This window comes from Dermochelys coriacea, chromosome 3 (assembly GCF_009764565.3).
Source record: "Dermochelys coriacea isolate rDerCor1 chromosome 3, rDerCor1.pri.v4, whole genome shotgun sequence".
NCBI classification, from domain to species: Eukaryota; Metazoa; Chordata; order Testudines; family Dermochelyidae; genus Dermochelys; species Dermochelys coriacea.
In genome coordinates this window covers 115615889-115640152 of record NC_050070.1, presented here as the reverse complement: position 1 = coordinate 115640152, position 24264 = coordinate 115615889, and the positions used below count along the sequence as shown (strand labels likewise).

The following is a 24264-nucleotide window of genomic DNA, read 5'->3' as shown; positions in this document are numbered from 1 at the left end:
TGCCTTCAAAAAATTCCAATTAAAACCTTTTTCCCTGTTAACTCATGTTTACCAAAAGAAGCCCCTGATTTTATCAGGCTCTATGAAGTCAAGGACAATACAGAGCATGACACTGCCCTTCTAGTAACAAACAAAGGCATAAGCTGTTGTTTCCTCACTACCTCCAATAAAGCACTGTAAACGTTACAGGAATCTACACAAGATAAGGAACAACATGTATCCTAAATTATAAGCAGACACACAGACATATACAAAGGTACACAAAATGGAAAGACAGGCCTTACATTGCATCAAGGCTGAATGCAGAAATAGTTTCTAGCCAGTAGAGATTTTGGAAATAACTAAAGATGTGTCAATAGATGCTAAGTGTCACAAACTCTGCAAGCCTCACTACAAACTGACTTAAGACTGCCTAGTATCCTTGCCAAATCAGGTGTGATGCAATCTTAAAGAAATTCCTGCCAAGAAATAACAATTAAAAATTCCATCAGAACAGCAGTTTTGGCCCTGTCCAATGGCAAGGAAGGGGGAAGGTGGATCTGGTGGAAATGGGAGAAATCTAACAGCTCTAGCATCTGCACAAAAAAACAGGGGGGTGGGAAAAAAAAAAGGATTGAACTTTTTTTTTCCTCTTTCTAAGGCTGCAAGGCAAGGGAGGTCTGAGAGAGTTACTAACAAAACAACTGGAGGATATACCAAGTTGATTCAGACTGAAATCAGATATAGTAACTCCTTGCTTAACATTGTAGTTATGTTTATAAAAAACACTACTTTATGCGAAATGATGTTAAGCGAATCCAATTTCCCTATAAGAATAAATTCGGGGTGGGGGTTGGGGGGGAGAGAGGGGGGTGTTAGGTTCCAGGGAAAATTTTTTTGCCAGACAAAAGGCTGTATATACAGTATGAGTTTTAAATAATTATAAACAAACAATTTAATATTGTACTCACCAATGATGATTGTGAAGCTTGGCTGAGGCAGGGGCGTAGCAAGATTGGAGGCTTGCCCCGCTCCACCTGCCCAGCACTCCTACTGAGGAGAGGGTTTGGAGTGCAGGGGCTTGCCCACTCCTCAACTGGAATGCCAGGCAGGCAGAATGGGGCAAGCCCCCGCACCCCGCTCCCCGGCAGGAGTGCCAGGCAGGCGGAGCGAGGCGAGCCAAACAACCTTATTATGGAACATTACTCGTTCAACAGGCAGCCTCCTTTCTAGAGTGATCAATGTCCCCAAGGCTTCCAGCTCAGTTTTGTTCTATCACAGTTAAAATAACATGTACTGGTGTCACTGTAAGTTGTATTCCAGCCATAATTTTTTTTTGTATTATTAATATTACAATTATTTTAAATGGCACTAGGAAATCTCTTACATTTATATATTGTGTCTCACCCTGTAAAATCCTAAAACTCTCAGCAACTTAAATTCATGTGAATCACTTCACCTACCACTAACTACACCCACCTTTTCTAAACACAAAACACCGCTAAACAAACAGTTAAGGCAGTAAGTGAAGAATAATACACTTCTCTAATTAAAAGAGCATGGAATTTAAATATACAAAATACATTTATTCAAAACAGAATGTGGCCAGGTAAACAGAACCGGTTAACATCCACTCTTTTGAGAAATGTCTTCTTTGATAAGCACAGGTAGTTTTTACGTCTCATCCTGCATCATGCCTTGGTTAACACACAGCTACTAAATTTAAGACTGGTATACAGAGTTAAGGGTTCCATCAAATGGATAAACACAATTTCCTACACCTCCCTACATTTTCCCATGGAGGTCTCCCATCTACCTACTGACCTAGTATATTTTCTTTTTCACTGAGACCTGATGAACATTGAGACAGCCATAGGGCATCAGACGTGTGGATCTTCCAGTCCAGTATCCTGTCTCTGACAGTGGCCAGAAACAGAAGCTCCACAGGAAGATATGAAAAACCTCACAGTAGATGAGGAATAATCTGCCCCAATGATGGTCTCACCCTAGCTCTTGAGAGTTAGCTATTGCCTTAAACCCAGAAGTACGTTTTACATCCCTTCTAAAATCTTTTATCATTAACTACTGTAACACTGGATAGTCTTGTTATTCATACAAATGCCCAAATCCTTTGAATCCTCCTAAATTAATTGGCTTCGATGACATCCTGTGGCAATTAGTTCCAGAGTCTGATTACTGACTGTATGAAAAGTTATTTCGTTTCATTAGGTTTGAATTTGCTGCCTTTCAGTCTCATTGGCTGTCCCCTTGTTCTTGTACTGTGAAACAGGGAGAACAGAAACACTCAACCTGCTTTCCCTGTATCATTCACTATTTTATATATTTTGATCTTGTCTCCCTTACTCACCTATTTTCTAGGGTGAACAATTGCTATCTATTCATGTGAGAGTTTTTCTGTCCCTTTAATCATTCTCGTTGCTCTCCTCGGAACCCCCACTAATTCTGCAATATCCTTTTGGAAATGGGTTGATCAGTATTGTAGTCAGTATTCCAGATGATAATGAACCAATGTATTATACAAAGCCATTATGATATTTTCTGTACTATCTTCTATTTTATTCATCCTAACATTTGGTTTGCTTTTTTGACTGCTGCTAAAATCATAGTCCAAAGAGTTATACATGCAGAAAATACCTTATTCTTAACTTTTAACTCTGTATTTAGATTTGGCTTTTACAGTTACCTTAGCTGAATTTAGAATGCACTTCTATTTTTTAAAAAAAATAGTTTTGATGCATTTTCTTGAGCACGTTAAAAAAACATAACTAATATTTGTTTTGCAGAACTTATTTAGTATAATCCTATTTATTCAAGACATAAAAGAAAACCAGAAATTAAAAATTAAGGGCACCAACACAATGCTATTAGGCTCTATTGCGTTTTGGTTTTAATTATTCATTCTTGCATGGAACTCTCTTGTGAAGGAAAGGAAATTAATATCTGGTCCCCAATCTTTGTGCGATATTGTTCAACACTGGAAGTCAATCTTGTGTGTTAAATTTCATGCACGCTTTAGAACATGACTTGCTTTGGACAAGAGAGCAAGTTGCTTTCATGAATTTGAATCTTGTGTTCATCTCAAACACTACTCAATAGCATACCTGACCTTCATTCTAGGATATTAAGATTCATCTAATTAGAGACCCTTCGCTCATACATAGCTACTGCTAGAATAGGCATTGGTCAATTCAATATTGATTTAATCTGATCTTATTTCTTGTGCAATGGAGATGGGTTTTGTATTTGTTTATATTATTTGGTTTCATTTTCTTAGTATTTCAAACTGCTTCTCAATAATATATGCAGTAAAATTCTGAGAAAGACATCTTCTTCTTCTAAGACTCCTTGTGATCCCTCCCTTATTGGAACAGACAACAGACATATATACTCTACGTTGCAAGTGAAAGACAATAAGTATATACTTTTTGGCTATTTAATGTCTTCCTGCGGCTAAAATGTGAGTGTTAGCAATAAGTTAAATATCTACTTCCCTTGGTTTCATAATCTTAGCAACTGTTGAGATTATTTAGATACATTTTGGTTGATAAGAATTTCAATGAGAAAATTTTAGTTTGCATTGTGTAATATTGTATTCCCATATTAAATCTTGGATCATGCACCTGTAACCATGGATCAGTTAAGGAGTGGTACAGGTTTACCAAATTAGGGACTCAATGGTTCAAGAAAACTGAGGTACCACACAGGCCCTTGTATTACTATCTGCTCTTTCCTGGATACTGGTATTTTTTTAATCCCTACAAACTGATCTATACATATTACTGTATGCAGATCGACTCTTTGGACACATACCCACCAAGAGGCTTGTAAAGACTTACAGCTTCACTTACAAAGACTTTTCATTTCACAAGCAGTTTACTAAGTAGAAATATTAGAAGTACTTTAGATTATGATAGTGAGTGCTTACACCCTAAGAAATAATTTCTGTTTTGGTGTAAAAAATAGTGGGTCCTGTGAGTTACAGGAACCCAATCTTTTCCACATCAAAACAAAGATGAATACTGTAACTGTTAAAATTCAAGTATAATTCAAATACAGCTATAATTCAGATATGTAGGGTATACGCCATATAACAGGGACAAGGACTGTACATTTGTATAGTGCTTAGCACTGTGGCCTTGAATTGGTTGAGACCTCTATACGGGATCTCAACAAATGAGAATTCCAAAGAGCCTTTATCCAATGCATTTGATCAGTTCTGATATATGCAATTATAAGGTTGAAAAACAATTGACCTAACCAGCTGTTCTCATCTCTGTGACTACAGATCATAACACCACATAACTATCTTAACAAGAGTAACATAATATTTCTATAGCCAATGCAAACAGCAGGTTGGATGGCCAAAATTGTATACATCTGTAAATATATCACAAACAGCTGGACTTTTTTTTTTTTTTTTTTAAAAGGTTACCTCATATATAACCAACAACTTTCAAGCGGGTGATTTATAACATCTGCATAAACCTCCTGCATAATTTCCTTTCCCCTACTTTTAAAAGAAAGAAAATGAAAGAAAAACCACATATTATATGTTCAATTACACTAAGAGAAAGGACAACAAATATTTTTTTTTTCCTTGCAAGGGTTTAAACACAATTCATAAAAGAAAACCAACAGCTGAAGCATATAAAATATTCTATAGCCATAGTCTTTGTCAGCGCTACAACAACAGGTTTTGGGTTTTTTTAAACCCATTTCCTATAAACTTGGCTGATGGACTGACCAAGGAGAGTTACAGAGGTTTGCACAAACCCCATCAGGCCATTTCAGTTTCACTTCACATAGGATGATTTTTTTTTTTTTGCCTTAACCTATTTTTTTCCACTGCTTATAAATCACTCAAAAAAAAGCTCATAGAGGCATACAGAGGGCTAATCTCCTAAATCAGAAATAAATCAGATTTTGAGATGGAAAAAACCTATTAAATCATCAAGTGTATCCCCCTGCAAGTGCATTATATAGTCCCCAGATGGAGGATGCATCAGATGCAAAACAGATGCTACACTTCATTTTAGCCAAAAGAACGAGAAGATATTGACAAACGGTAATATGCAGTCATTGAATAACCAAGTATATATTGTAAAAAGGGTAAAATAACATACTGTTATCAGATCACATTGGAAAGAATGACAAATGTCACATGAAATAATCCATACCACAATAAGCAATATTTTAAGGACAGGCAATGATTCTCAAGTAGATTCTTGCATTCTCACTGGCAAAGCTTTTCAACTGGGAAGACATGTTCCAATAAATAAGTTGAAACCTTACCTCATAACAAAACACGACTCTCTCCAATGAGATTTAAATAGAAGCAGATTAAGTACCACCACCCATTCCCAAAACAAAAGACTAAAATAACAGTAACGATACAGATAGGGCAAGCCAAACATTTAATGGTAATGATATGAAGTAATTGTATATTCCAGATAATTGAAAACCTATTTTGCTGCAAGGGTTGCATAAATATTTCATTTCCTTAATTTCTACAAAAGCCATTTTTAAAGCAGATGATCAAAGACAAAAAATATTTTTTTAAACAAAATGTAAATGGGCATAATGAAGACATGGGTTTTCAAGTTCTGATGTAGGACTATTTCAGTTTTAATAAGTGCAGAAGGGAAGGAGAAGCAGATATGGAATTCCTTGCAGCCAAATTCAGTGGAAATAAATATACAAAAACTGATTTAAACAGAAAAAGAGAGTAATCATTTAAAACCCTGTGGCCATTGCAGGTCTAATGTTTTAAATTTTATCTGGACTTCACCGAGGTAGTCAATTTTCATTTTTTTCACCCAGGCATACTCTCCTTACTATCTTCCAGTTGCACCTACACAATGAATACAAGTTATTTTTGACAAATGGCATTGTTCGGGGGGAGGGGGAAACACACGAAAGATATACAAACACATGCTTGCTGGAGGAAGGAAAGGAGTTTTCACTAATTTCAGAGAACATTAAAAACCAGTGGTCCCCACTTTAACACCACTAGGATTTGTAGCATATGTGTAACAGCTGAACTGACTAATTAAGTGTTCGAACACAACAACAACAAAATCATTATTTTTCACCAAAAGAAAGGGATAAAAACAAGCCATGATAACAGGGGACAATGCTGTTATCAGGAAGTGTTTAACTCTTCAAAATACACTTACTGTAGATACAATGCTTCAGCTCAGTATGTTCTAAGCATTAGTTAGCAGCAGCGATGGCCCCCTCCCCAGCTTTTGAGATATTTGTCAGTGACTCTATGAAAGTCATCATAATATTCTTCATCACATCTGAAACAAGCATCAGTTTCTATTATTCTGGTGCCATCCATAATGGCAACATACAGCCTCTAACTGGGGGGAGGGGGAAACAGGATAGTGGCAGTGGAAAAGAAAGTAGGCAGAGACCATTTTTCCAGTAAGATTCTCTCCATTTATGTCCAACCTCAACTCCCACCACTGACAAGCCCTAGCTCAGATGGCCTGATCTCAGCTCATTCTGGTTGCTCAATGGGTGGGGGGAAAGGGAGAAAAAAAGGGTGGGGGAAGACTAATGGGAGGTGCTCCCTATCCCACAGACGCTTACATGTTGTCCAGGTCCTACCAGCGTGCGGAGCAAGGGACTAGAACTCAGATCACTACATTTACCCCTTCTAGCTTCTGCTATCCTTACTCTTTGGCTTTTAGAATGCCTGATTAAATTTCAGATGCAAGAAACAGCAATGACCATGTAAGAATTGCAATGTCTTGAAAACACATACTCAGTAGAACAGTAATCTAACCAAGTATTATCAGTAGAAATTCCCATATAATCTTTCTTTTCTGCTGTACTCTAGACAGCTGTTCCATTTATGTCTATGCTCTTTTATGCTTGCTTGGGTCAGACATCATAGAGTCCCACCCTGGTTCTTGTGAGATTTGAAAGGACAGTCCACAGCTGGCTCAACAAAGACAGCTAAATAGGCTGAAACTCCAGGATGAGTTTCAGCAAAGATAACAGGCCTGCTTTGAGGCCAAAGAGAGGGAAGGAGGCACCCAAATCAAACCTTAAATAAAACCTACATTTGGTTGAAAATGTGAACTAGAGTTCAGATGGGTTTTACCCATCTTTTATTATGTTGACACATAAAAGTGTGTGTGTGTGTGTGTGTGTGTGTGTGTGTGTCTAGACTTCTTTACAATAAATCTGAACACAAGGCAAGGACTTTTAAAATAGACACAACATGGGTCATGTTCAAAAAATAATTGAAGAAATGGTCTTAGTAAATTTTCTCATGAGTGCTAAGTATTATTCATGTTTTGGCAAAATAATTATCTGTATTTTTCATTAAAAGATACAATAGTTTTCCACCATCTGGATTACCTAATCTTGGTAGAAAATTAATGTATCATACAGCAATTAAATACATTACATTTTCCCTTTTATCATTTGTGAACAGTGGAACAGATTATTGGCTTTTAAAGTAACAATATTAGTTGTTTCTTAAAATTATGTCATTAAAACATCCCCGTATGCCAAATCCACTCTGAAGGGTCAGCGTCTGCAAGAGCTTTCTATATAAGTATAAATAGAAGGATAATAGATTATCTTAATTTATCTAAAGGCTTGAATATTTCTTAGTTCATAATAATCCTATTTTACATACAATATAAATGGAAATAGAATAGTATCTCTTCACGGCAGTTGCACATGATTGTACTAGAGTTTTCTGAAATATTGGAATTGTCCATTTATAACTATTTGAAAATCCAGGAGTATTTAAGAGTTAGGTCATAATGCAGCTGTGACAAGACAATTATTTTTATAATAGCTAAAATCAAGCTAGCAAATTCTAATGCAGAAATGTAGTTGCCTGTTCACTGCACCAAAATCAAAGGAAATAAAGAGGAGGAAAATAAAAGGCTGAATGGTTTACACAATCTTTAATTAAAATATAAAAATCAGGAATGTTAAAGCTGTCCTTTTACTTCTGCTATGCTGAGAGGGGCAGGAAAAGATTTAATTTACAAAAAAATTAAAATAAATAAATCTAAAATGCAGCTGGTAAGCCAAGCTTAGGGCCATGCCAGCCTTTAATGTATTCTATTTTAAGAAGCCTATTTAAAAGGCACTGATCATCATGGTATCTATAACACGAGTTTTCATGTGAGACACAATTGTTTGCATGTTTCAAGCACTTTTTGTACCCTGGTTAATTCTTGTAACCAAGCACTTTATTGCCATTTATGAGCATTCTGCTTTCACTGTATAATTAGAAAGTAAACTTTACCAGAGTGCTTATTTTGCAAGGATGCAGGAAACAATTTTAAGGATCAGAAGGACAATATGAAAGTTAGTATGTAGAGGCAGACAATGCAACTGGGAATTAATCAGCTAACTTCCATTTGTTCCTTTCGAAATCTCCTGGGTAATGTTTAAGGTAATGAAGGCAACATTTAGGTATTTGTGACCTCTGAAATGTCCCAGTGAATGACAAATGTTCACTGAAATTAATTAAGCAGCTTAAAGTACACACCAACTCCCCAATTTCCTTCAAAATGTTCCTGCAAAAGAAACTGTCTGAAATAAAGAGGCAGTACAAAAGCAATGAAGGTACAGGACCTGATCCAAAGCCCATTAAAATCCAAGGGAATTTTTCAATCCACAATATTGAGCTTTGGATCAGGCCCAAATGACTAAAATATCCATTAGCAAATTAACATGAATGAGGAAAACAGTTATTAGAATGCCTTCCTTTTTAAATGATAAACTAGCAAAGCTCCATCTTGAGTTACATGTCTGATTAATTCCTAGCTAATGCTAAAATTAATGTCAAAAAATGGTAAACCTGAGATTCATGCTTCAGTGAAAATGGACATATTAACTTGTCTGAAAAACTGATGTATAAAATAAACACTTATCACAGTTGTCACTAAAATAGTTTAAATTAATTTGCCTTGCCATGATACATACCACAAAGCAAACCTCTGTAAAATGCCCACAATAATATATTCAAATATAGATATATATGTACAGAAGTCAGGAAATTCCAAGTATGATTGCATTATTTAAATGTTTTGCTTTTCTCTCTGTTGTGTTAACTTTAATGAATATTAACTGGAGGGGCAGGGGTAGAACCCTCATCAATAAGCAAAATGCATTTTACCAAATTTTCACAAAACATATGTCAGGCCTTTCCACATGCAAGGGAAAACAGGAACTAACAAGTCCACATCCTCATATATAACCATAGTTCTTGTAACGTGATACTATAAATATGGGACCATCAATACTCGATGATGGCAAGCAAGAAACCTTCTGTTTAGCTCCTGATCCCTGGGCTCTCTTGGGACAAGACAAAGGTGAAGACCTCTGAATACGCAATAGGGTAGAGTAAAACTATAAGCCACAAGCTTACACAACAACATGACTAAGTTTATTAGAACTGGGAGGGTTACTGCTCAGGTGCCATAGTAGTCCAGGCTTGCAGCTGAGGTAGGCAAAGGCAAGTTTACTCAGAGCCCCACTGATTAGACCTCCAGACAAACTGGAAACTCCTTTGGAGACAAAAGTTAAAATGTACTGGAGAAGACTGGCATGTAAAACCTCAAACCTCATCCTGCCTGGGGCTTGATTTCTGCTTCCTAATAGTGATCTGCTAAGACAGGTAAGTCACAGGAAATGCCAGAAAGCTGAGCATGGTTATGGGCTGACAGCCAGAGCCAGAGACCAAATATGAAATAACAGCAGCTGTGAAATTGACAAGAATGTCAGTTTCACCACTAATAGGCTCCCTGTTGTGAAACTGAGCCCCAACCCACTCTGACTGGCAGCCCCAGGGCAGAGGAGCTCCAGCTGTGAGCCCCAAATGGCTGTCAGTGCCCCATACTCCAGCTGTCAGTGCCTCACAATGCCCCACTTCAGCTGGTGCAATCACTCATTGTGAGGACACACACAACTGGCAGAAGGAAGTATTATGGACACCAACAGCCAACAGATGCAATTACTGCGGTGGCTGTAAGTCGACCTAATTCTGTAGTGTAGACAAGCCCTTACTATAATTAGTAAGGACCCCTCTACATGAGTAAAATACATCCTTCTCTTCTAGTTACCCTTGCAGTACATGGTCATAAAACACAGAGAGACAGACATGATTAAAGAATGAAATTAAAAAACTAGATTTAAATTAAAACTATGGAAACGTCTTTTCACAGATGAAAGAAGTGTATACTTTTCAAAATGTTGTCCTTCACTTAAACCATAAAAGTAAGATGGCCAGAATAATGATATAATCAGCTGCAAAAACACTGATTTGCCAAAGTAAAAATTTTCTAACCACCACACCTGTTCGACTTCAATTCAAAGTATATTTCTCTTCTTTCATTCAAGCCTTGAATCCAAAACAAATATTCTACATTAAAATTTTGAATTGGCTGCCACCTTGTGGCATTCTCTATGGAACATCAGATTAGATTTATTCACTGTAAATTGCCCAATAATATAAGAACTAGATACAAGGGAGTGGAATAACATATACTTTTCTCTAGCGCTTATTATTTGTAATACAGTAGAACCTAGAGCCCCTAGGACTGTCCCTTTGCTAACCGTTTTGTAAAAAAAATTAAAAACACATACAAATTTCAAAGGAACGTTTCATAACAAATCCTGCATGCTCAGACTTCAATCAACCCTTTTCCATTGTCCCTCAGTGCTAGAAAGAGTTCTGCTCCTCTCTGTCCTAACAAGGGAAGCCCTTGTGAATTTCTTTAGGTCATAAATTATGTAACAGTACCCTCATGCAAGAGGTCCTAATGCTATGGCAGCAAGAATCAGGTACCTCTTTCTAGCACTGAGGAAAAGGGTTGATTGAAGTACACAAGTGTATAAAACTTGTTTTAAATTGTGTGTGAGAGCATACACTTGTGTAAACACCAGTGTATAGCTTGCAATCTAAAAAAGTTCACAAGTGGTTCTATACATAATATTCTGAAGCAGGGCTCTTAACTTCTCACTGAGCTACTGCTTTTGAGTGAGCAGGGGAAGGAAAATTATCTGAGTGCTGAAACGGTCCGGGCAATGGAACAGCGAGCCTTCTCGTGAGTTATATAGCTTGAGATTTGTACTGTCACCCAGTACTGTAGTACTGAAGCACCTTCCACACAAAACAGATTGACAGAGAGGTCCCTACTGAACTTCATGGAACATCCGGCTCTTCTCTCTTTTTGGGTTATAAATAGCTCTGCTTGGGACAGTTTTAACGCATCTCCTCTAGAAGTTTATTATACAGCCAGCTTCTTTCAGCTACTATCTCCTCTGCTTCCACCCCCAATCATCATCATCAGGCCCCTCCTCCAACCCGTCCTTCAATCAGGAAGTAAAGTCAAATTCTGAGAGAAATCTGAGGTCAAAGGATACGCAAACTGATTTTTTCCTCATTAATTATCAAAAGGAACTGGAGATTTAAAAGTTTGTGGGAGGATGAGAATGACATGCAAGAGCAACCCTTTAGATACTACATAAAACAGTTATACATATGCTTACAACACATTTTTCTTCATCTCATCCAATTACGAGATTGCTTTTTAAAAGAGCTTCAACACTTTCAGTTAAAAAGGAGAAAAAGTCAGTAGCACAATTCTGAAGTTATTCTTGAGTTGTTAGTTCACAAAAGTGTTTTCTGATAGGTTGCTATTACTGTATCAGTGAAATTATGCCATTAAATATCCTCCCTCCCCAAACCTATGCTGAAGCATAAAAATCTCATGAATTGTAACAATTTGCACTAGTTAAAATATTCCCTGCCACTACTAGTGGCACAGAGTAACTCAAGCCTTCTTAAATTATTTACTTCCTTTTGTAAATTGCCAGAATCATCCCACAATGTTAGAAAATATTAAAAAGACTGTAGAGTTGCTGAGTGGCTTCTTATGATTTGACATTAGAAAATATTTACCTTGCTCTGAAGTTGCTGTGTTTTCCACTGGCAGCTCATAATCATGGCACCTTTTCTCTGAAGCAGGCACTGCAAAGAGGCTTCCAGAGGCCCACAAGTTCCCACTAGTAACACCTTCTTTTCATCTATGGTTTTAACTGCTTGACAAGAAAAGCCATCAGTCAGTTAAGCTGTCTACTGTAGTAAAAGACATTCACTACTAATCTTCATTGGAGCAAAGATGTCCATGTAAGTGGACTTTCTGCCATTTGCCTTACTAAGAGACGAGGTTTTTAATTACAAGAAGCGCTATAAAAGGGCTCCATCTGCTAGTAAATTTCTGATCATTCCGATGTCGAAAATGCCATACGCTTGTCTCTGGAAGAACTAACACAAAGGTAGATTCCAATTATATGCAAACAAACCCAGATTCCATTTAATTCAGCAAAAAGTACTGAACATTGTGTCACTTTGTGACAAGTGACAATCTTACCCTGATTAGTGTGAATGTTCAGTACATATTGCTGAATTAAATGATCTGGGTTTGTTTGCATATAATCCTCTACTTTATCCAGTTGTCACCAGGTACTTCACCATTTTATTTAAAATTCACCTACTTTTAAAGGACAGTTGCTTCCAAAATTCAGAAGCGCAATGGGACATGGGTCTGTTTTTGAATCATTGTCATAATTGATTTAAGCCTTGATAAAAGATGTAAAAAAAACAAAACAAAATAATTTTGGGGTTTACAGGTAAAGTCATCTGCAATGTCAATGTTATCAAATATACAATGTCATCCAAAACAAAAGAGCCATTCATTAATAATCTACAGGAAATTTTTGATTTATCCAAATTTTTGTGTTATCCAAAATTCATCTCTGATCTCCTAGGTAAAATCTGTGTCAATTCTGTTTTTATAAAAGTTTCAGGTATTTCTGGAGACCTTATAAAATGGGTTTGCCTATAGCAGCATCCAAGCCAATAAAACGTGAGCCTATCGACAAATGTCATGGTACTACTCCTAGAAACAGATCTGCAATTCTGAATTCAGTTTTTACCGAGATTCTCCATCAAAAGAAGGAAGCAAGGAGCTGTTATTTCAAATGTAAAATTAAGCAAGAAAAACTGAGGCTGTGTCTATACATAGTAAAATAGTAAAAAAGCAATAAGAAGCAAAACAAAACAAACAAAGTTTTGCTTTACAGTTTCTCTCTATGTCTATAAAATGTATGTGTTCCCATAGAGCTGTGAGGGTCACTGGGACCACAGTCTTCATTTTACTTTTATATATTTTATAAAAGAAAACAAAAACCAAACCAAATGGGTGTTTGTAGGATTTATTTATTTTAACTTGTTACCATGGTTTTTCAGGTGGCAAAACCACTACAGTGGATTTACATTGAGTTTACATGTTTATTTTGTGCATATCAGAAAAAAGGATGAAGAAATACAGAAAAAAACTAATGTATGACAAAAACTGAAAAGAAAAAAAAAATTAGGGAAAGATTTCACTACCAAGGATCTTATACAGGAATCTCACAAATCAACCAGAATACAAAATCTTGTACTTGGCAATATTAGAAATAGAACTGAGCAAGATTGTCTTACCTATTTTTTCAAGAAGCTCCATCACAGCGCTGGCAGTGGGAGAAACCAAACAGTTGTAAGTATCTCCACGCACCAGCCGTCCCAGGTTTACATCTGATACTCTATCAAGGAAAAACATGGAAACATATAGAACAGAATGTGTGTGAGAGATGTATTTTAATTAGAGCTTGCCCTGTGGGTTACATCCTATGTGTTAAAATTCAGACTGGATGGCTCACAGAACTAGCAAGAGTATATGGTTACTAGATTATTTTAATCTCTAAACTGCTATATCTAGCACTACTCCCAAGAGTTTAGATTTCAAACATACAGAACCATCAAGATAGATAAAAAGGGGAACAAGGGCTAGAAGAAATAAAATGAGTACAAAACAATTTGTCACATGTTCAAGTAGAATAAGAGGAAAACAAAGAGAGGAGGAAAAACGGATCCAAGAGCATCTGTCAGGGGTGGATGGAAAGTTACATAAAAGCAGTGGAGGGTTTAAAGAGGTTTGGAAGTACTCAGGAAAATTGACGCATAGGAAGGAATGTTATTCCAGAAGATTGGAGCGTGTGAAAAAAGACAAGAGTGAGAGGAGGAGACAAAAGAAACAAAATGGTAGGGGAGCCCAGGGTAGTTGCTGTAATTTAGACAGGACCCAAGGACTGTTTAAGTTATGCCAGGGCCTTTCCAGCCCTTGGAGCAGTTCAGGATAGATTGGGAGGGTGCAAATCTGTCTTAAAACTACCATAGACCCATGTCCCCTTTAGAGGTTCAGCAAAAACCCTCACCCTGGAGCTTTCTTTAAAAATGCTGTCAATTAAATTAATAAGAATGACAACCATGCAGGACTGGAAGACCTTAACACTGAATGAAGAGGATAAAACTGAAACATGGTTTTTGTTGCCTTTAAGTACACTACTTCTCAGGCTTACAGTTAGCAAAGATTAAAGCACAATACTATCAAAATGACTTAAGCAGACACCGTGTGCTTAATTTTATAATCTTTTGTCCACATTTAATGACACAGTTAAACACAGTGACTGAGGAGTCCATTAGTGAAAAGCAATGGGGAAAATAGATTTTAGAGCCATAAAACCTGTATCTGCTCTGGCTACCTCTCACTACTTAGCTTACCCATCCACATCCTTCTCTGGTTTTACTGCATTTAATATTTTGTTGCTGTATGCATTTTCAGAGAGGTGAAGGGCAATGCCGTGAACCGCAGGATCTTCATTGAGTCTCAAGATTTCACCAACAATCTAGGAAGTTAATAAAATGCCTTAGAAGACAGCATAAAGTCAAAAGTAGAACATTATGAAATAAAAATGGGTTGTAGCTTTAAATAATGCTTGTAACACATGGCATTTGTCATCTGGCTAGTTCTCTCATGCTTTAGCAGAAAGAAGCATGCAGCAAATCTGTGGAGTATACACACAAGGCTTAGTGAGTAGTAAGTACATTAACAGTTATGAAGTTGCAGGGGTATAACTGAGGGAATTTGTCCCTAACATTGCTGAAATGATGGTCAACAGATAAGTGTATGTAAAGAGACCTGTTCCATTACGAAGGAAAAGGGAAGAGAGCTTAATTATGATATTTAAAGGGCAAGGACACAGAATAAGACCCTGCAAAAACAATTTCCATTAGCCATATTAAAACCAAAAACAAAACTAACTACAATTCAGAATCATCAAGATGTTTACATGGATAAAACTGTTTAACTGTGTGATTTTGTTGTAACCCTTGTCCTATCTTCCATTTCCTCCTAACTCTACCTCCCCATTTGTTTATCACTCTCATTTCCTATAACACATCGAAAATAGAGATTGTAAACTTTGTGACAGGGAACACTCTTATTTGTTCTAAATAGCACCTACTAAACTTTTGGAGGTAGTAAAAACAAAAAATAGCAGTTGTGAAACCATGACCTGATACAACAAAAATTCACATGATCATGATCACTTGTCAGGAATTCTAAGAACCTCAAAGGAGACACTCAGCTCAAATCGAGGTACCACTAGCCTCATAGTCGGAAAAGCCACAACCCCATGTCCTCTAACTCATTGCTCTAATCCTCTTGCATCTACACAACCATCAAATCCTGTTAGTTCTTGCTCTCTAACACCTCTAAAATCCATTAATTACTCTCTATCACCAAAATCTTTATCCTGCAATCATCCAAGCTGTCACAACTCACCTGCAATCTCCCATCTTGCTCCCTTCTACACTTAGGTCAAAATGGAGCAGGGAAAAGATATTCTGTGCACCATTTCATGTTAACTAACTCTTTCCCTACACCAGTCTTCTTGATAGGCCCACTGATTGTTTTGGGCTTTGCTGCAGAAGTCCTAGAATTTATCGTTGTGGGATGTCACATTTTTATTCAGATAGCCCCAGTAAATCATGATATTCTTGTCTATGGCATGTTTAAAAAAAAATTGTAAGTTTTGAAAACTATGTCACAGACAAAAGACCAAGACACCCCCCCCAGGCCCTGTCAATGAAACAAGAGTTTTCATAATAATAAGCTAGGCTTTTGCATTCTGGAATGACTATATCAAACTGGTCAGAGAAGTTTGTAGGACCTAGAAATAACAGAGGGAAAGAAAGTAGTTTTTATATTGATATCTATCTGCATGATGCATGCCCATACAATCTTAATTAAAGGGGAATCCAATACACTTCTAGGATTGGTTGGTGGCCATCTTTAACCTCCTTTCCACCCCCCCCCCGCCATGCAATTTATTTTCTATTTTAAATGATAAAAGGGGGAAAACTTGTTTGCTCTTGCTCAAATCTTCTGTTTTTCCTTTTAGCCTAATGTATTATGAATTAAACCACTAAGTTTCCTTTGTAAGCACTTTATAATGCCAGCATTTTATTTACATTTCACGTAACACTCATTGTGGTGCGACGTTCTTCCATGTATTGAGATCCTGAATATTAAGAGGATTTGGTCGCTTACTATATAGAATCTTAACAAAAGCTAGACATTAACGGTTCCAAAGAACACATTCAGAAGTCAAAGTTTAAACCAACGTGGTTTTGGACAGCAACCATCTAAAGAAGAACATGAAATTTGTTACAATAAAGAGGCTTTTGTTTTTAAACTTAAGTATCTTGCCTCATATTTTTCAAAATATCAAGATCCTAATATACTTTAATGAAGTATAGCCTTCAAAACTATTTTTTTAAAAAACAAATTAGTTTTTGGTAAGACCACCAAAATAAATTTAAACACTTGTTTTTGGAACTCTGTGCGTTCGATTTTTAAATATGGGTAGAGCGAAGACATGATAAACTAGAAACAAAAGAAAAAATAGGTATTTTAAAAGGGAAACATTCCCAGAAGAATTAAAATGATTGAATGTAAAGTTTGATTTAACAACCAATTGAACGTTTTTGTGCTCAGCTGGTGCAAATGTTGTTCTTCACCAAACAAAAGATAACCTCTGTATAGGAATACGTACAATGATATTAGTGCAGGAGGTGATTTTGATGTAACAAAACGACACTCAGAAAAAAGGTTTCATCTTCCCTTATTATGAAATGTTTAACTTGATAATCTAAACTGGCCAAATAACAGACAAGTGATACAGTCACATATCCTTAAACAGCACAAGAAGCACAAAGTTGGGCCCCAAACCAAAACTAGAGGCCCAACTACTTCCAGACTTAAGTGAGGTTTATAAAACTTCAATACTGACCTAAATCTGGTTGAAACAATATTTTAGACAAACACTCCCAATCCAGATTTGAATTTTGTGTCTGAATCCATCTCTAATAAAAACAACTATATCAAACCTGATCCATTGTGATACATTCCATTTTCCCGTGGCTTCAAAAATTAAAAAACTTATACTGTAAACAAATTACAGTATTTCAAAATTTCCTTTTTGAAAAAAGTCAACTAGCACACGCTTCTTCATTACCTGGCTAAGCTGTATCTTTGTTCATCACAGAATCAAAGAAAATTTACTACAAAGTTGTGTAATTTTACATTTATTATAGCTCATATTTATAATGGAAAGTGAGGCTAGCACTAAGTAAGAGCTTGTGAAGACTACCTTGAAAATAAATTTTAAATAGCTTTAAAAAAAGCCTGGGTTTTAAAAAATTATGTAAATTGTATGTACATGTAAAAGAAACTCTTGAGTGCACAGAGTCCTCACAGACCTCACCATCACTCAATCAGGAGATCCACATTTGATTCCAGACTCTGCAATGAACCTGCTGTGTGATACTAGGCAAGTCATTTAACCGCTCTGAGAGTCAGTTTCTCCATCTGTGAAATGGAGATAATGATACTGGCTGATCTTTCTAAAGCAGTTGCAAGTTCTAATGAAGAAAAGCATTATACAAATGCTAACTTTTATTAATAATTAACAACACTTGATCATTTTGACATGCTTAATACCATTCCATATGGCTATCCTATACTTTTAATTTTTTTACTTGTACTTTGCACTTTTTAAGTATATTTCAAACTATCAAAGTCCATAATCAGATAAGCCTCTCAGCATTTCTGTGAGTCAAGGCTATATTATCCCCATTCACAGATGGAAAAATGAGGCAGAGAGACTAAGTGACTTTCTCAAGGTTACCCAGGACATCTACAGCTGACACAGGAAGAGAAACACACATTTTCCTATTTCTAGTTTAATGATTCAGTCAGAAGACAATATGAAGTGGAGCATGGAAGTGCTGTGGTACTAGATAAACTTGTGTGAAGGATGTGGGGCTGATCTGTAATACTTTAGAAATCCTGTATGTGATTGGGCTAGGGAAACAGTAAGTGGGATACAGAGTAGCAGCCGTGTTAGTCTGTATTCGCAAAAAGAAAAGGAGTACTTGTGGCACCTTAGAGACTAACAAATTTATTAGAGCATAAGCTTTCATGAGCTACAGCTCACTTCATCGGATGCATTAGTAGGGCTACACTGGGTTACTGGAATGTTTACTGTTTGCACATGTTGGATTAGTAGCGCTGTTAAGAAACTAGCCAGAAGACAACACAAAGGCTCCCAATCAGCAACCTCCCAGTAAATGTGACAGGAATCATTGGGAGACAATGTCTGAGCTTTTAGCTGGGAAGATGCTTTTTCCAGGCTCCAGCCATAGTTACAACACCCATGACAGATGGATGCAGAGTCTGCTGGAGGATCTGAAAAAGCAAAACCTGCCTGACCTTCTACCCCAGAGGTAGAGCCCTAGGGTAAGATAGACACGTTGTAGGCCTTCTGTTGTGTAAAATCATTTTTCCTCTTACGTTATGCTCTGCTCCTGATACGAACAAACAGTATTTTGGTGTGAGGAAGCTGTTTGGTCACAGTTCTCAAAAGGAAGACTTGCAGGTGCTAAACTTAGTTGGGCCTGCTGAGTAATCATAGTTAGTACATGGGGGGCTGTAGCTTAGAACTCAGTCGTAGAGTGGGAGAAATGTAGGATTCCACCCCGGTCAGGTGACAGCAGGAGGCCTATTACCTGAGGGGACACTCAGAAAGATCAGAAAAGGGGACAAAGGTAGTTAGCCCTGCAATCATGACAGCCTATATTATGGTTATAGGGTCCCTATAGTTTTTTTTAAAAAATCTTTTCACAATGTATAACAAAATTCTCTTCAGTGAGTTGTAAAAACAAGCCCACCTTAAAACAGAACACACACCCTATTTTCTATTAAAATACATAATTCAGAAGATAAATTAAGTTAAGAATTTTTTTTACATTTGGGGCTATTGCTAAAATATCAGGCCCTATACAAGCAAAACAAAACCATAATAGAGAAGCAAACAGAAAGAGAATACACAAGCACTAAAGTACCATCTTTAAAAATACATCTACCCTGAATAAGACAAATCCACATCTGGAGTTTTAAAATAACCTGATTCTGTGCAAATTAACAGCTGAAAGAGACAGCTGCTACTGCTGTTTACCTCCATGGTTCACAGGATTCCTACTCAAAGCATGAGTTTACAATGGCAGAGGCTATGATTTCATATCCACAAACTTCTACCTGCTTCTGGGTTGTGTTACTCAACAGATGAGGTTCCCATTCATTATGAACACAGCAAACCGTATCTTGATTGTTGTTTGAAAGGTCTGGTTTTCTTAAATGGGTAACAGATTCAATGCATTATTTGTAAAAGTGGCTTACCAAAAATATTAAAGTAAGGATCCTTAACAACCACAAGGTTAAGATAGAAAAATCTGTATCAGGAAGGATCTGTGTATGTAAGAACTAGTTGTTACAGAAAGCACTTTTGGAAATTATTCATGAAACACAGAATATGAAATCTACAATTCTATTGTGCTTTGCAACCCGGCCATTATTTAGAAAGTATGAAGGGTCTGGATGAATGTAATATCACCTGTACATCCTAAACTTCCCAAACACGATACGATGAGATGAGATGAGGAGAGGAAAGGGTGATAGCCTTAACTCTGAAATCCCTTTTTATTCTTACATTCATTTGGCCCTTTTACAATGTTAATAAGGGTTTCTGTATTTAATACAAACAGGCCCAAATCCTGACCTCAGTTACATAAGTTCAGTGCCTCTGATATAACTGTGCAACCAAAGTGAGAATTTAGTCACCTCTATGTTACTATTACCAAATGAAGGAATTTATTACTACTATTTTTAACATCACCTCTGGCAGTGATGTAAACAGCCAGTTACAAACATATTTAAAATAATTCTAGAAATAATATATTCAGTTTAGAAGTTTCTCTGGCTAAAATCTGATCTAATAAAGTGAAGGAGTATGTGTATTCTGGAGAGCATGGAGAGAACAGAAACTGCATTAGACAAGATATCAAGTTAGGGTCCCAACTGTGAAAACTCTTTATGTAGAATTTCCACTGACTTCAACAGAAGTTCCACACGTGGAGTATTTGCAAGATTATACCCACGATGCACTCTATTCTTATGGTTAAGGCACTAAACTGAGAATCAGGGGATCCAAGTTCTGTTTTCTGCTCTGACACTTCCTATATATACACATAAAAATGGGTATAATATTTGCCTACCTCCACAGGAGTGCTATGAGTATATGTTTATGTAATGTCTGCAAAGTGCTCAGAGGATTCAATGGTGATGAATGCCATAAATATAAATTTTAAACATTTCCATTTGGTGTTATGATTCAAGTGTAAAGAAAAAGATTCCAACAAAGCGCTACAGTTACCTCATCTTCACTGCTACCCTGAGGGAGGCAAATGTGAATAACGTGCAGACCAATCTGCCAAGAGAAAACAAATATTTTAAGTTACTACAACGGTCAGAGGGCTCACAATTAAAATAAACCACATCTCCTAATCCTCACCTCTTTGCCAAAGTTCTGGTTTATTTCTTGCACCAAATCTTCATCACTTGCCTTAAAGGGACCAAAAAAAAAAAAAGGCAGAATGTAAGTAATCTAAGGACAGAATTTGGAACCAAGAGAATTTTATGATTATATAGGATTATATTTTAAGAAAAATTGTGTGCACTCTGATCCATACAACTACAGAAAGAAGGTGCAGCGCAAACATTTCTCTCTTTCCAAGATGCTGGAACTAGATACATTGCTGCACCCTCTGGCTTGAAGCAGTTTCCATCATATACAGGGTTTACAGTTTGGTTCAATGGCTCTCAGCAACCCCACTATAAAAACCCCAGTAGTGAAAGGAGGTTAAAGCTGCCCAGTCTATAGGAATCTGACAGAAGGCCAGCTTGGAATATTTATCTTGGCTTGGTATGTTGAAATACTTATCTTAAAGATAAGAGCTGGATGTTTTCCCTACGTTAAGCAAATTTGTTTAGTTTTTAGAAAAGGCACCAGTCCAACAATACTTGAAAGTGATGTCATTTTTGAATCCCTAGGTAAAGCACAGTCAATAGCAATAAAAGCATTCTCTGCACTGCCCCCCAAATATGCCACAACTCAAGTCTTTTCCACCTCTATTGAATATGATGTGAGCCACTATCTACTGGGAACTGGACTAAAGTCACCAACTCTTTTCACAGACGCCAACAGAAATTTATCTTATGGCAACTGTTTTTAGTGACTATTGATCTGGGACAGATTTGAACCAATGACTTAGAAGTAAAAGGACCTGCATCCCATCACTATCCTTCTAGCTGTCTAGTCCCTGTAATTTTTGCATTTTAATAACTCAGTACAATGGATTATTACACATCTTCCCAGTCTGGACGCCTTAGACACCAATTCTGACAATGGATATTGGTTTCATATGGAACCTAAAGAGAATTATCACATAACTTTCTGTGGAAACCAACTATACAGCACTAAGAATGTATATTTCAAAGACAGCAGCTCTTTATAAGACTTGGCAATAAAGCCAGCTTTTGATCACTCATGAAATGTTCAAATAGCAGAACTTGTTGCTTCTTTTAAAAGTTATCAATAATACTTTGTATGTATATAGCATTTATTCATAGAATCATAGAATATCAGGGTTGGAAGGGACCTCAAGTAGTCATCTAGTCCAATCCCTTCCTCAAAGCAGGACCAATCCCCAACCCAATCTATTATTAGATTTCATTCCACAGCTTATAAGAAGCTAACTAGGAAATACCAATCAGTACAAGTGCCCTTCTATTAAATTTTTTCTGCTACTCTACTGATAGTACATAAAAAATATTTTTTTAAATGTTTCAAAATGAAAAGAAGAAACAATCCTTCAGTTAAATAAACAAACAAATACTTTACCTGTACAATGGCAAGCGTCGGCATAAATGTAGGGTGTCCTTTCTGCAAGGATGCCAGGACTTTCTTTGAACTCTGAATGATTTCTCTGCAACACAACAGTAACATAGTATCAATGTTTGTTACACATTTCCCTGTTACTCCATGACCAGAAAGCTGTTGACATTAATTTTCCATACTATTTTAGTGACAGAATTCATAACTACTGACTAAATATTTAAACATGTTCAATGGTTTTCATTTTCAAGGCAATATGTATATATTAATAAATACAGTAACATTTGGCAGCTAAATATTGCAAAACTGAAGTAACAAATCCAGCCACAATACCTTCATTATTTAACTTGCATTTACCATTTATCTGACATGCCCAGTTCTTTAGATTCTGCATCTCTAATTATTCCACAAAGCTTGGAAAATCCACTCACCAGTGAACAGGATACTTTATTAGCTAGAGGGGACGGGTAACACTGACATATGCACTTTCTACAGAGGTTGTTTCATTTCAAGTATCCCTAAAATCTGGGGGTGGGAATGATTTTCAAATGTGATCCAAACAAGTAATCTCTTCCTGAGACTGCAGATAGCTCCAGTAGCTCTAGGGCTGTCTAACTTCCCCAAGAGGCAACAAAGTGAACTTGCTAAGATTAGAATATGTTTCAGTGCTGCTATTCACTGCCTGTTAGCAGCACTGAAACAAATGGAGCCTTGTCCAGTTCACTGCTGTTTTAATGGGGAAACAAATCAATCAATCAAAAATTAAGGAAATAAAATATATCAGCATGTAATGAAAAAAAAATAAAATACATAAACATTACGAACTTTGAAGTCCAGGGGTACAAAAATTACAGTCTTTACAGGAACATTTAAGGAATACAACTTAAAATTGAGCTGGGAAGAACAAGCTCTAAAACCCCCAGAGAGCAGCAGAAATTTCCCACCTCTTTGCAGGGTTTGAAACACAAGCAATGCAACCCCAAGAATCTGAAAGTGAAACTGACTACAAACAAAAGCTTCAATGATTCTTATTCTCCCAGCTGAAGGAAATCTGAGTAGTAAACAAAGGGCAGAAGTAGAGAAGTACATTTTAAATTCTTTCACGTTTACTAACCTACAGTATTACTAAAACATAGTAAAGGAATCAATTCACAGCCTCTGGTGTGTAATGTGAATGCACAGTGAATTTTTAATACATAATTTTATACATACTGTAATTTAATACATAACTGACTTCATGGAGAGCAGCACTTGGTTTTATTCTTTATGTTATTGCACAGAACCCATGGAGTACGTGCAACGTGGCAGAGTTAGCCCTCCCTTAGTTTCCCCTTTCCTGACAGCAGGGCACGTTGGTTTGGAAGAAGGAAGTGTTGTGCCCACGAGTGTTGTGCTTGAGGCGAGGGGAGCAACGGGAGCCCGCAGAGCGTGTCACGCCCAGGGGATGCTGCAAAGTGACTCCCCCAGGAGAGGTGGCGCAGGCCAGTATCCCGCTGAGGCGCGGGCGGGGAGAGGAAAGCTGAACCTCCCGGAGCCGCGGGATAGCAGCACCCGCCTTGGCCCGGGGGGAGCCTCTGCCCCAACTCCGCCAAGCTCTTGCAGCAGACGCAGCGGGGCGCAGGCAGCCCCTGAGCCCCCACGTGAAGCTGCGGCCCGGCGCCAAGCGGGAAGAGCGGCGCGGCCGCCGCGAGAGTGGCAGCGGGGGGCAGGAAAGACCCCGCGGCCACCTCCCCGCCCAGCCGCAGCCCCCGGGGCACGTGGCTGCGCTGGCTCCGCTTACCCGGCTGCCGAGCCCGGCGCGCTGCAGCTCCCGCCGCCGCCAGCCCGTTGCTTCTCCCAGCGGCCCCAGCTGCTGGCCGTGCCCCGGCGGGGCGCGCTCCCCTTCCCGCCCGCTAGCAGGGCGGCGGCTCCCCGGCTTAGTCGGCAGAGCGCGGAGAACCCCATCCTGCGGCGGCGGCGGCGGCGGCTGGAGCGGGGCGGCGTGAGGGGGCCGAGCCGACGGAGGGCGAAGGGGAGGGACGCAGCGCAGCAGCCCCGGGC

General features: G+C 37.8%; 1 protein-coding gene across 1 annotated transcript in view; it reads right to left on the bottom strand.

Moving 5' to 3' along the window:
* Positions 1 to 24262, bottom strand: part of MTHFD1L (methylenetetrahydrofolate dehydrogenase (NADP+ dependent) 1 like) — a 245749-nt gene extending 221487 nt beyond the window's left edge. Inside the window, 7 exon segments of the mRNA XM_043511198.1 lie at positions 11945 to 12081; positions 13532 to 13632; positions 14651 to 14775; positions 20704 to 20757; positions 20842 to 20892; positions 22231 to 22315; positions 24005 to 24262. Coding sequence (XP_043367133.1) covers positions 11945 to 12081; positions 13532 to 13632; positions 14651 to 14775; positions 20704 to 20757; positions 20842 to 20892; positions 22231 to 22315; positions 24005 to 24168 — 717 coding nt within the window. The 5' untranslated portion in view covers positions 24169 to 24262.
* Positions 24263 to 24264: the final 2 nt, after the last annotated feature.